Here is a 13,828-nt window from a genome sequence, read left to right as displayed (position 1 = left end):
TGTGTTCATTTGATTTAAAGTCAATTATCAGGTGAGTCAGTTTCTCTCATCTCTTCTCTTTATTAGGTTAATCAATACTAACTCTTGCAGCTGTTCTTCCATTGTGTCAGTTAGCTCAGTCAGTGTCATTCTATACACCTCCTAATAACACATTTTAGTTGTTTGCTGTGGTTGTTTGATGTTTGTCATTAAAATAAATAAATATGAAGCCTTTCATTATTTATATTTCCAAGTAGTGTACATAGATTAAAGTCTAGGTCTTGGTTAGTTTACTTGAAATCATTTTTTTCTTAGTGTTATTCTTATAAGAATGTAAATGTATAATTCTTATATATATATACTATTTGTAATGCATTAAATAGAACACTAGCTTAATAGAAGCTTGTTTTTCTCTTTAAAGGATGGGGTCATTCATGCTAACTTAGAGCCAGCTGAAATTCTGTATTTGACTATTGCCTATGACTGGTTCCTCTTCGGGTAAGAACATCTTATTTGTTTTTTGTTGATTTTAAGAACAAATGAAAGTGGTGATACATTTACCTTTAGGATTTTCTCTGATCCAACACCTATGAATTTAATGTTGTTGCACTTAAATCACACAGTTCGGTTCTACTGCTTTCATATGAAAAACAAATGACGTCTTTTAACCATTGACGGGTGCATTTTCATTTTTTTTATTCGATATTTAATTAGATAAACATTATAAACTAATAGACAAAATGTCAGTGCGCAACTTCTTCATGTGTTCCCATTGTTAAAATTGACCAACCTATTTCTGTTTTGAGATTTTAAAGTTTTATGTAAAAGGTGAGGTATATGAGGTGACAATAACTGCCTAATAAAAAGCAGAAAGGCACTAATTGTGTAAGCGCAGATACGCCATGACTTAATTTGTTAATATATGGGAAGATTTAAAAGGGAAGTTGGAATAGATAATAGAATAGACTGACCAAACGTCTCTTATCTCTATCTATCCATCTATTCATCCATTTATTAATGTATCCATCTGTATTGCCAGTCTGTGTGGAACACAATTATTCAGTTTTGTTTAGATTTATGTATCCTTCTTCAAAGTGTATTGAACACTTCATTTATTCTAGCCAGTGGCAGTTAAGACATTCTAGAGGATTTAACTATTGAAGATACAGGGTAACATAACTTATGTCTGTAACTACCAGTGTCTGAATTCTGTGGATTGCATTTTTGCCAGTTTGTCTCAAATGGATTCTTGGCATCTAAAACTTGTATGTTCAGCGTTGTATTAGGGCTGCAGCTATCGATTAATATGATAAATCGATTATTCTATACATAAAACAATCAATTATTCAAATAATAACAGCTACAAAAATATTGTTTTATTATCAATGCATTCGTATGGGGTCCTTGTGCCAACATGGGATCCTATTCTCGAGTTCACAGAACTCTGTAAATACAGGGCTCTGATTGCCATGAGGAGGACTAGACATTTTACATTACACTTAATCACTTCAGCTCCAGATTAAAAAATGAAAACCCTTCCAAGGTACGAGATTAAGAAAATAATTATAATAATAAATTGCTTTAAAGTGTAACTATGAATGAATGAATGAAATAAAGAAAAAATAAGCAAATTGTGTTTTTCATTACCCCTTTATGCTCCTGTGTACTACATATCCAGGTTCAGTAAAGAGATAAGTACAAGGTTTTTTGATCAATATAATAATAACAAACATTTGTAATAAAAACAATAAACACACTAAAATGAAAATAAAAATATTAAACTTATTATTATTATTATTATTATTATTATTATTATTTTTATTTCTTGGTAGACGCCCTTATTCAGGGCGACTTACAACATAAGTGCAAAAATACAGTAAGTACAAGGCATCAATCATTACAAATTCAATTTAACTAAAACATAGCAATTCAAAATAATACATTTTACAAATTCCAAATTACAATTTACACAAGTACAGTAAGTGAGGTCCTACATCCTGGACGGTGAAAGCTAAGTGCTGTCAAGATATAGGGTCACAGTCAGGGGTTATGGGAAAGGGAGCAAGGAGGAAAACAAATCAAGAATGCAAGAAGTATAATAAAAAACTGAAGTGCTCTCTAGCAGGGATAAAAGGACTAATATTATAAGGAGAGTCTGAAAAGATGTGTCTTGAGTAAGCGCCAGAATGAGGTCAAGGACTCTGCTGTTTTGACTTCGGTGGGCAGGTCGTTCCACCATTTAGGGGCCAGGGATGAGAAGGAGCGGGCTCTGGAGGAAGGAGAGTAGAGAGGAGGTAGAGTTAGTCTTTTGGCACTGGAGGAGCGCAGTGGTCTGGAGGGGATGTATGGAGAGACGAGTGTCTGAAGGTAGCTTGGTGCAGCAGTGTGATCGAGACAGCGGCAGTTGAGGGTCAATGTCTTGAACTGAATGCGTGCCGGTATCGGGAGCCAGTGGAGGGAGTGGAGCAGTGGAGTAGCGTGTGCGAACCGTGGCAGAGAGAATACCAGACGAGCCGCAGAGTTCTGGATGAGCTGGAGCGGGCGGGTAGTAGATGTAGGCAGGCCGGCCAGGAGGGAGTTGCAGTAGTCCAGGCGGGAGAGGACCAGTGACTGGACGAGCAGCTGAATCGAGTAGTCGGTGCGGAAGGGACGGATCCGGCGTATGTTTCTCATGAAGAATCTACAGGTGCGGGTCAGCGTGCTGAGTGTAGGAGAGCGCAGGATCGAGGGCGACTCCTAGATTTTTAGCGGAAGAAGGAGAGAGTGTGGTGGATTCCAAGGGGATCGAGATGGGGAGGTCAGCAGAAGGTGAGGAAGAGTGGGGGAAAAACAGGAGATCCAATTTGGAGAGGTTGAGCTTGAGGTGGTGTAAATGCATCCAGGTGGAAATAGCAGACAAGCAGGAAGAGATGCGAGAGGGGATGAGAGGGTCAGAAGAGGGAAAAGACAGGAAAATCTGGGCATCATCAGCGTAGAAGTGGTAGGAGAAACAATGGGATGCAATGAGGGGGCCCAGGGAGCAAGTGTAGAGAGAGAACAGGAGGGGGCCCAGGATGGAGCCTTGGGGAACACCTGTGAGGAGAGGTTGGGGGGTGGATGAGGAGCCTTTCGTCAGCGCAATTTCATAATTAATACCACAGTTGCCCTTTTACTAACAACGTTGCAAAAACATACCATGCGTTTCGTTTCAAGTGCTTAAGCTTGTCGGATTTGCTCTTTTGGAAAGCTGATTCTGATTTACACAGTCCACAAAGCACCGTACGGTTATTATTCTCTGTTATAAATACTCCCACAGTTTTGATGCTTTCAACCCTGTTTTGTTTTGCGTGCGGTAGGCTGGCTGCGACGTGCAGGCTCAGACATTTTTCCAGTGAGGCGCATACAGGTGGATGATAAACTAAGTAATGCATTACTGCCATCTACTGCTGTTTGGAATGAAACCGTTGTTCTCACACAGCTAGGAATACGGGCCAAGGATATTAGGCGAAAGGGCTAAGATCAATGATATTAATAAGAATGTCTACGTAGCTAAATGACTTATTCGACGGCTGAAATAGAAGTTGACGTATTTTACTAGTTGAATAAGTCGACTGATCATTGCAGCCCTACTTTGTATGATTGGGCCCAATACATAACCGTGGTTTTAGGAATCAAGGAAAATAATCAAAACTGTTTTAAATCTAAAACTAATAGCATGCAAAACAGACTATTTTTACTTTTTTTATAATATGAAATACCTTATCATACACATGTAAATGCATCAGCAAAGGGCCATGCAAAGCGTATTTAGGATAAGATATAATTTTCCTGTAATAAAAAGTAAAAATAATAAACAAAATGAGTGAATCAAGGTTACACGTCTTTCTATATTTAACTTCTAAAACATTCCCTGGCAGTATTTAATTTGCTACATCTGTATAGGCACCAAAGAATGGTGCCAAGGAAAGGAAATAGCCAATTAAAAACATTGTAAATAAAAAAATATATAAACAAATGTATGTATATGTGAAAGAGTTTTTTTTTTTTTGGTTTTGTTCATCACTGCCCCTTTTTCCTAAAATCCTCACATCCCCAATGCTAATTTATATATTCAGTTGCTAACATTTAGAGATCAGATCCATTATCTGACATCTTGCAATGGTATTATAGGTGTTTTGCAACAAGCAATGCCTGACATAGATGGATTATGGAAGAATAAAGCTTATTTTATACAATATTTGTGTGCGAGTGTACTGAAAAGATGTGTTGATTTCCTGCATTATTAGTTGTCAGGTTATTCTAATCGTAAAATTATATAAAAAGTAGTATTTGATTTAAACAGATATTTTGTTTTGCATTATATTGAAACCATAAACCCTAAAAATGTGGTTGTGTGAAGAATTGCTGTTCTCTTCCTTCAACTTCCTCCACAGTGCTGATTGATCAATACAAATTCTTGCAGCTATTCCTTTTAAATGGAAAATTATTTATTCCTTTGATATTTCCTCCATAGTTTATAATGTTATATCCCAGTTAAGTATGGAATTGTCAAGTATGAATCTGTTTGAAGGTGAGCATGAAAATGTATTCCAAGATCAAAAAACATCTAAACCAGGTTATTGGAAACTATCAGAAAAGCACCACCTTGATATTTCCAATTGTAATACGCAACACGCTTAGTCTGAAAAAAGACGTGTGCTAATTGACCTTAATTTCTTAGCCTGTTTATGAAATGATCAGTGAAGTTTTATCTAACTAAGAGACAGGGTGTACTTAAAAAGGGTTTTAAAAAAATAAAAAATAAAAATACATATTGTATCTTTTTTTTAATTTACAATATTGAAACATGGTCAAGGGTAATCATACATTCCCATAAAGATGTTATGTGTGTTTGCTTTTTTTAAATAAAGGACATCTTGAGGGGGAAAAATGCAATGTATATTGTAATTTAGATTTAATTTACAATGTATTAGGTTGAATGTGGAATTTTCTGAATGGAAGTTTTTATAATATTAAATTCTTCGAGTTGGAATGCTGCTTTTGAACAGTTGTAGTTCACAAACGTAGACTATTCCACATTTTCAATGTAAATATGAGGTGTTGCATAACCTTGGGGTGGAGGGCCTGTCCTGTGCTACATGAAATCCTTTCACTGATGAGCCGCAAATAAATTAAATAAAACCAAATGCATGCTAAGTTAATTTGCAATTTGCACTGCAACATTAATTTTTCAAAATGATCTGTTTGATTAAGAAATAAAAAGTGTGTTCCACAAGTATGTGGCCATCCACACTGGATACAAGTGAATTCCTTAGAAGTCAGTGGTTTCCAAATGGAGCTTCCCTTAGGCTCAAGTGATGCAAGCTACTTCAGAAAGTATTTCTTCCTTTTTTATCGTTACATGAACTGACGTATCGGAAGCATAGTTAACACCTTTAACACAAGTGGTGTACACAGACGCATGTCTCAAATTAGCTCTGTTGTAAAACCAACAGCAAAGGCTGATTTCTGAGGTACAGCACTATTGCAAATGAAAGGATTAGAAAGACAGACAGAATCATAGGGTACATTGACTTGTATGCAGTACATTTAGAAGCATCGATTTTAGGCTGTTTAAGTTACATTGCCAAATTATTTATTCATAAGTAAAAGTAAACCGGACCATACACGTAATCTGTATCAGATTACAATAAAAACAAAAGTGCAGTCTTTATTTAGAAAAAGTACAAGCCGCACACTCAATAGCTCCAATGCAAAATAATTTAATAGACCAATGTCTTGCAGGCAAGCTGCCTTCGCCAGGGTTTATTAAAATAAATCCACATTCACACAATGTAAATATGATAATTAATTTTAAGCTCTATTTTTCATGATATTTAAATAACAAAATTACACTATCAACCTTCACAATTCAGCATCAATGGCTGCAGGAGCTTTGGTGTCATTTAAAAAGCTTTTCTTGGGAGGGGGGAGCAAATGTATGATCATGACAAGAAGCAGCTCAATATTTTTCTGCTGCTGCCTGTTTTTTTTAATCCCATGAGTCCCATGCCCACACATGGAAGAGTAATGAATAATGTGTTGATTTCAAAAAGATAACAAAATCACTCACTCTTCCAAAGCCAGTCTCCTGCTATGCTACAGAGCATTAGAAGAACTATTTTTACCTCTCCAGCAGCGTTGGGTTAAGTGGCTCTATTGAACAGCAAAGCAAGTGAACTTCCCCAATCGATGCCCTCTCCCACTCTCAAATCGAACATCTCCTTTGGAATCCCCATTCCCCCCACATATTGCTATGTTGTGCCGAGAAATGTGCATCAAACTAGTGTAACATTGCAGCATTAATTTCCAGGTTAAGGAAAAACACATTTGCTTTGTAACACTTTCATCTTGTAGGAAAAAAAAAATGGTGGTGGCCTTAATAATAAATAGTATAAGTATTAAATCTTGACTGTAATTTTCAGTTCAGTATGTAATGTATATCACTGGATAATTTAGTTCTCATTATTTAGCCTTTCTCTTGCCTTTCAGATGGATAACCTATCAGCACAAAGACTGACTGAATAAAATATTGACTGAATTACATCTACAAATGTGTTAACCTGCATATTGTATATAGTTGTATGTCAATTTAAAATTATATAAAAGTCTATTTTCAGTCAATGGTAGTTTGGTGCTGAAATTACATACTTCATAAAACTTTGGTTGTATTACAGCTGTTATAATGCAAAGTTATATATATATATGTGTGTGTGTGTGTGTGTGTGTGTGTTGTTTTGTTTTTATTGATTTGTATATACTTTGTTTTTCTTTTAGACATATGCTCCCTGATCGACTGAGCAAAGGAGAAGAGGTGAGAAGATTTACAGTTTCCATGCTCAGTTGTTTTGCTTTGAGAGCAAGCAAGGAGCATTATTTGAAATTTCAAGTTTAAGTATCAAATATGAATGTTTATTCTAATGAGGCCTAAAAAGGAAAAATGTTGCCTGATATATTGAGAGATGTGTGTGTGTATGTATGTATGCGTATATATATAGCTTTGTCCAATTTCACATTTGAGTAAGAATTGATTTCAGGTTTCAGACTTTTTCCTAGGTAAGTCCATAGGAAGAGCACCAGCTCAGCTCACCTCACCAGTGACCTTTTCCTTTTAGATGTTGTGTTCTTGGCCACCAGAGGGCGACTTTTCATAACTTATACCTTGTAGGCTAACCTTTTCTTTGTTTTCCTGTGACAGATTTTCTTTTTTTGCTTCAATTTTTTGAAGCACATCACCTCAGAAAAGTTCTCAGCTGTGAAGAAACAGAGGTAAGTAATGTGAGAGTGAAGCTGTTAAAAGACTTTTAAAAAGAGGTTTTGGATGTTTGAGAAGTCGGCCCTAATTGATCAGTGCATTTTTGTATTATGTTTCAGATAACTATGATCTTATACATGTACTCCACATCTATAACCTAATTAATAGATTTCAGTCTCCTATTTCCTATTATTTCTATGTCAAGCTTAAGCCCAGTAAACCCTGTGAAAAAACATCTATGCATTTTTTTCGCCACACTTTTTCTTTCTTTTTTAAGGTACAAAATATCTTGTGGGTTTTAAATATACAATCTTAATTGGAAGTATTCACAATCTTTATTTGAAACCATCTTATTTCAAATTCTCCAATTATATATTTTATAAATTGAATGAATTAAAATAGTAGTATAAGTAGTAGTATCGTTGTTTCCCATGCAAAAGTGTCTTTATCCTTAAACTCTCTGAAGTTTTGTAGTTTTCAGTCTTTTTGTTTTATCTTGACTTTCAGAAGGAAAAACTCCCAGTTCAAAGACTCTGATTTTACAGTTGAGGATATCTGCCAACTTAGTAAGTTCATTCTGACATTATTAGACCATGTATTGCTTGGTGTAAGTACATGTTTGATATGTTCGAATATGATAGTTTACTTTTACTTTCATATTTAGTGATGCTTATAGATTTGGTCGTTATTGATGTTTACCATAAAACACCAATCTTTTACAACTTAGTTTTTTGTAAGACTATTACACATTAATTATATATATACATTTGTAACCTGGAAATTAATAATAAAGAATATACAGAGTCAGTAACCTGAAATATAAAGGGTATGCGAATACTCTTGAGGCTCAGAAGAAATTTGTATAAAAACTTACCAAACTGAGGACCAAAATACATAGAAGTATGCAAAAAAATATCAAGTGAAAGAAAATGTTATATAGCGCATACAAAAGGGATAGAGACTAAACAAAATACAAAGAATATGTTGAACTGCAAAGAGATGTAAAGAAAGGATCAGGAAAGCAAAGAGGGACAAAGAAAGAAACATAGCTCTTGGAGCTAAAACTAATGCAAAGAGATTTTTTTCAATACTACAACAGCAAGAGGTCAATAAAGGAGGAAGTGAAACGGATAAAGGGCAAAAATTGAAGTATTTTGGAAAACGAACAAGATGTGGCAAATATTCTAAATGAGTATTTCACAGAGATTTTTACAAAAGAAAAAACAGATGACATGCCACAGGTTAACAATCAGTCCAGTCAAACCCTAAGAGAGATCAGGATGAATGAGGCGGAGGTACTAAAGGGACTAGCAGAATTAAAAACCAACAAATCACCTGGGCCAGATGGTATATTTCCAACAGAAATTATTTATAGGCCGCTAACTAAACTATTCCAAATGACACTTAGAACAGGGGATGTGCCAACTGACTGGAAGACAGCAAATGTCATACCAATCCACAAGAAAGGGGACAAAACTGAGCCAGGAAATTATAGACCAATCAGTCTCACCTGCATTATTTGTAAAATATTGGAAGAAAATACTTATCAAAGTTTTTTTTTTTTTTTTTTTTTTTAAATCTTCAAAACTAGAACAACACCTTGATGAATAACTGCTAAGTGATGTAGAAATGCCTTTTTGCATCTGATATTCTGAAATTTTGCAATCAAAACACCAGTACAATTTGGAATAGCCTCTAACAGTCTGACAAGCCAAGTCCTGGCTAGTTGACATATTTAGTTTTCCATCATGTTCTGTTTATCAGAATAGGCCCAGTGCACTTTAGATATTTGTTTTTATATAATAGTTTCTTCCAATTGTTTGATGATTCAGCTGTTTTGTTGTTTGTGCCTTGGAATAAGGTCCCTTATTGGGGTTAGCAACAAAACTATTAATTGTAAAACTTGGCCATTGGTAATAACAGCTTCAACATAGTATAACCACATTTAATAATATTCTTGGTAAAATGTATCACAGAGATGATTTTACAGATGAAATGAAGGTGATGTTTTTTTTTTTTTCACTAAAGTAAATTAAATTATGAAGTTGTACTTACAACACTGTATAGACTAGAGCAACATAATTTCCTAAAACACAAAAATCACATTCATCCATAGCTGTAATTATCTCAAAATAATATCATGCAAAAATGATCCTGCATCAACTTTGTTTGTCTGGTAGTTAATAGGAAGTTCCTGGAAATGTTATAGAAGCTTCCAAAAGGTCACCTGTTTCCACAGAGTAAAAGATGTTGCACACAGAAGCAATCCATTAGTAGCATTCATAATCAATGTCAAAGTCATAGAGCTGTCCAAATACTGGTAGGCAAAGGGTCATGACTTCCAAAAGTTGGGTGATGGATATACAAATTATCAAGGATTCTGGAAGTTACTAGTTCGTTAGGAAACCCAAAGACAAAAGTATCATCAAGATACAATGTTTTAAAAAGTACCATACAACATTGGCTACAATAATCTGTTGTTAATGAGTTGCAAGGAAGAAGACTTCTTGCAGCAAGACAACAAAAAGTAGTGATTAAAGTAAAATGTATAGCTTTACATGCTCATCAGTTTTATGTTTGCATTGAAAGGTGAGATTAACATCACCCCCTCTGAAATATGCAAGTGTTTTTGAAAATTAGATGCAATGGCTGCAAAGTTCATCCCAAATAATTGTACCCTTTACCACTGTAACAGTTTTGGCTACTTGTTATATGATACTTTTAAACATTTAGGGTGCTCAAACATTTTGAGTGGAAAATATGCCAATTTGATGACCATTGATGAAATTACTGCATTAAGTGCTTAGAGCACCCAGTTTCCAATGTAATAACAAGTGACTGCCATGTAGCTTTTGAATGCTGTCCAGCAGGCAAGTGACAAAGGCGAATTTCGCTATTTTTCCAGTTTGGCCGAGAGGTCTTTATACCACTTCTCTATCCGTGAGGTTACCTTTTCTCTCACAGGCTCATGGTATTCACATTCCACAAAACTCATCAATGCAAGAAAACCTGCACTCTCAACAACACTTATAGACTGCATGCTCTGTTTAGAGCTTAACAATTCAGTCAGTTTTTCAGCACATTGTGTATTGCATTTCCTTGAGCTGCCAGAAACAAATACTGTCATTGTTTTGTTTTTTTACAGATGGAACAGGGATGCTTAAGCTTAAATGATAATGCTATTTATGTTCATAAGCTCTGTATTATAGATATTAATTTGAACTGTGTTTTTTTTGTCTTTGCACAAATCATTCTGGTGTGATTGATTTGGCCTAGCCTTATTTTTTTATTTTTTTTAATGAAAATATGTGTGATCTTATTGTATGTGTGAATAACCCCTTGGAAAAAAATAATATACAAAAAAAACCTATGCATATGAAAAAAACTAATGACATCCTAACATTTAAGTAACAATGAACAAACAGATATAGCCAGTGGTGTGGCTGGTTTGGCGGGATACCTCAGCAGACTGGAAATGTAAATGTTTTACAATTTGACCATTATATGATGATGTTGATAAGCATAGGCTAAATTCATATTCAGAGCTTTGATTTGATTGCATTATGCTATCTGCAGTAAGCTACCATATGTGATGCATGAATATATTAATGTTAATATAGCCTACTGTACGTATGGTCATGCATTCAAATTGACTCACAATCCAGTTGTTCCTTGTATAAGGAAGCCAAAAGATCTCTTAACTCTTTTCTAAAAATATAGTTATCCTTATTTTAACTGCTGTTATTCAGGTTGTTTGAAAATGAATATATCAAAAAATCCGAAATTTTTCAGATTACCGGTTTATCTGGCGATATTTACTTCTATTTTCTATCATGGATCCCTCAAATTTGATTCTCGGAAATAAATTGTGACAAATATGCACTGAAGGCAGGATTTTTAACATTAATTTTCATCATAAATAACTACAAATCAAACATTGCAAAAATAAATGTATAGTAATTAGAATAAGGGATAATAAAGGAAAAATATTGTTTTTTGTTTTTTTGTTTCAACAAACATCCAATAGAGGATCTTCAGTCTCACCACGGTATTCCGTAGTGTGTGTGGAATAGAAATCGTCCAGTTGAAAACTAAAATACCATAACTATGTTACAAAACAATGGTAAATCTAATAATGACTGTAAAATAAAGTAAACATGCATTTATTTATCAGTCTGTGGTAACCTGATTCACAAATGAGGCACCACAGACAAAATTGCTTTTTCCACTGCTCACACATAGTAACCCTTCTAAATTTAGCAACTGTCAGTTTTCCGCCAACAGTATGTTATTTATGACTGCAGAATAAATACTCAGAATAAATACATGCCGAGTGCAAGAATATACATCCCTTTCATGTACCGATCGAACATGATTTTCGGCATACTGTGCTTGCGGAAACCAATTATTTTTAATTTCATAACACTGCACGCATTCTCATCCACATTTTTATGAAACCGACCCTATATTTGTGTGGTTATATGCATCTGATAATATATCACGACTGTGTCATTACTACTATGCTACAATGGGCCAAAGAAATGTGCTTAAAGACACTGAGTGTTTCAAACTCGGCATGGGGAAAAATAAATTGTAAATAACGATGACTTTTTATTTCATTATCAATTCATTTTATAATATCAGTCAAAAGGAATAATAATAATGAATATGTAAGGCAGATAATATTTCTGATCCATTATAGTAAAAAGAAAAAGTAATATACTCGTGTTTGTGCATGTGACAAAATGGTGTCTAAAAAAAACTGCAACTTTTTGTGATCAAATTATGAATTACATGAAAATGGTAAGGATATGTATATATGTGTGTGTGTGTGTGTGTGTGTGTATATGTGTGTATATATATATATATAAACTATTGTCAAGTTGGTCATCACCCTCAGTGGTAAATGTTAGTTAGTTAGTTATATACACCGATCAGCCATAACATTATGACCTCCTGCCTAATATTGTGTAGGTCCCCTTTTGCCGCCAAAACAGCCCTGACCCATCGAGGCATGGACTCCACTAGACCTCTGAAGGTGTGCTGTGGTATCTGGCACCAAGACGTTAGCAGCAGATCCTTTTAGCGCTTTTCCACCAACAAAGAGCTCGGCCTGTTCCGGCACCGGTTTTGGAACAGAACGCTGATGTTACTGGATGTGGGCGTTCCCAAGCACGGAGTAGAAGAGAAACGCAGCAATAATAATCAGCACCGAGGCAACTATACGAATATGCTAAGATAACTCAGCCTTTTATTTGTATTGATTTTTATTGATGCATTAAGGGATTTACACCGATTCGCTATTTCAGACACTTTTACTGTATTGAATAAAATACATGCATTCGTCACCACGCACACAGTTCATTATGAATATACTTTGTATGAGTGGATACATTTTCATTCATTTTGTGGCATATTTTTACTTTTATTCTTGTTTAAAAAACAATTACTATAGGCTAGCCTATTGATTATGGATGCGGCTGTTTTGGGGGTATTTGCGGCGTAGTCGTGGGCAGATCAATAAACTGTCGGACGATCTCAGGTGATGTTAATGGTTTGATGGGAAATTGTGCTTATTGATGAAGTCTGGGATGATGGTCCCAAATCAGTGTTGCATTGTCCCTGTTGCCAGACACGCAGCAATGCTCTTATGTGTTGAAAGTCGCCCTGGATAAGAGCGTCTGCTAACATATACACAATAATAATAATAATCCATTGTCAGCACTGCTGGCGTGTGAGCACAAAGCGCATCACTGAACAGATCTCACTGTGTATTTGATCTTCTCTTACTGTACAATATGTATGTTTTGTGTAATTCACCCTGTGCTAAGAAAATGAATTTATTCATACATTTTTAATCATGCGCAAACCAACCTGGGACACATGACACGTAGGGGTAACACTGGACCAGTTAATGACCAGTTAATTAACAAACAACATTTCTGTTCAATCTATATCTTTGTATTAACTCTCATCATCATAATATCGCTGTAACATGGCTTTCCTGTCACGGAAGCTGCGCTCAGTCGTCTCTCATTGCTGCCGTTTGCCAACAACTAACTAGTTATTGACCTGGTGAGACATATTGTTACTGTAGTGTCTCTCTGACAGACCGCTGTTTGCTGCTGATTTCGCTCATTTTTAATCAAAACTCTCCTGACTGCTCGCGTCTCTGCTGGCATTTTAAACATGGCGGCTGAACTCCAGCAAATAACTTTGTGGAGACAACTTTACCCCGCCCCCCGGCTCCTGACGTCACTGGTTCTTAGGTTCCAGACCAGCAAGTTTTTGGTGCCAGAAAAAGTGGCTCCGTGCCGGAACGGAGCCAGTTCTTCTGCGGTGGAAAAGCAAAAAATGGTTCCAAATTAGGCAACGGCTCCGAACCAGCACCGGCTCCTTGTCGGTGGAAAAGCGCTATTTAAGTCCTGTAAGTTGCGAGGTGGGGCCTCCATGGATCGGACTTGATTGTCCAGCACATCCCACAGATGCTCGATTGGATTTTGATATGGGGAATTTGGAGGCCAAGTCAACACCTTGAACTCGTGATTCATCAGACTGGGCCACCTTCTTCCATTG

At 35.7% G+C, this 13,828-nt stretch overlaps 1 protein-coding gene across 2 annotated transcripts in view; it reads left to right on the top strand.

The window, feature by feature from the left end:
- Window positions 1-13,828, top strand: part of mtmr14 (myotubularin related protein 14) — a 71,809-nt gene that overhangs the window by 34,133 nt on the left and 23,848 nt on the right. For both annotated transcript variants that reach the window (XM_066698381.1, XM_066698380.1), the window contains exons 12-15: window positions 401-477; window positions 6,775-6,811; window positions 7,196-7,266; window positions 7,760-7,818. In XM_066698381.1, coding sequence (XP_066554478.1) covers window positions 401-477; window positions 6,775-6,811; window positions 7,196-7,266; window positions 7,760-7,818 — 244 coding nt within the window. The remainder of the gene's footprint in view (window positions 1-400; window positions 478-6,774; window positions 6,812-7,195; window positions 7,267-7,759; window positions 7,819-13,828) is intronic.

The sequence above is a fragment of the Amia ocellicauda genome, chromosome 3 (genome assembly GCF_036373705.1).
Source record: "Amia ocellicauda isolate fAmiCal2 chromosome 3, fAmiCal2.hap1, whole genome shotgun sequence".
In the NCBI taxonomy this organism is placed as follows: Eukaryota; Metazoa; Chordata; class Actinopteri; order Amiiformes; family Amiidae; genus Amia; species Amia ocellicauda.
Note: the sequence above shows the minus strand (reverse complement) of the source record. Positions and strands in the feature narration are given on the sequence as shown.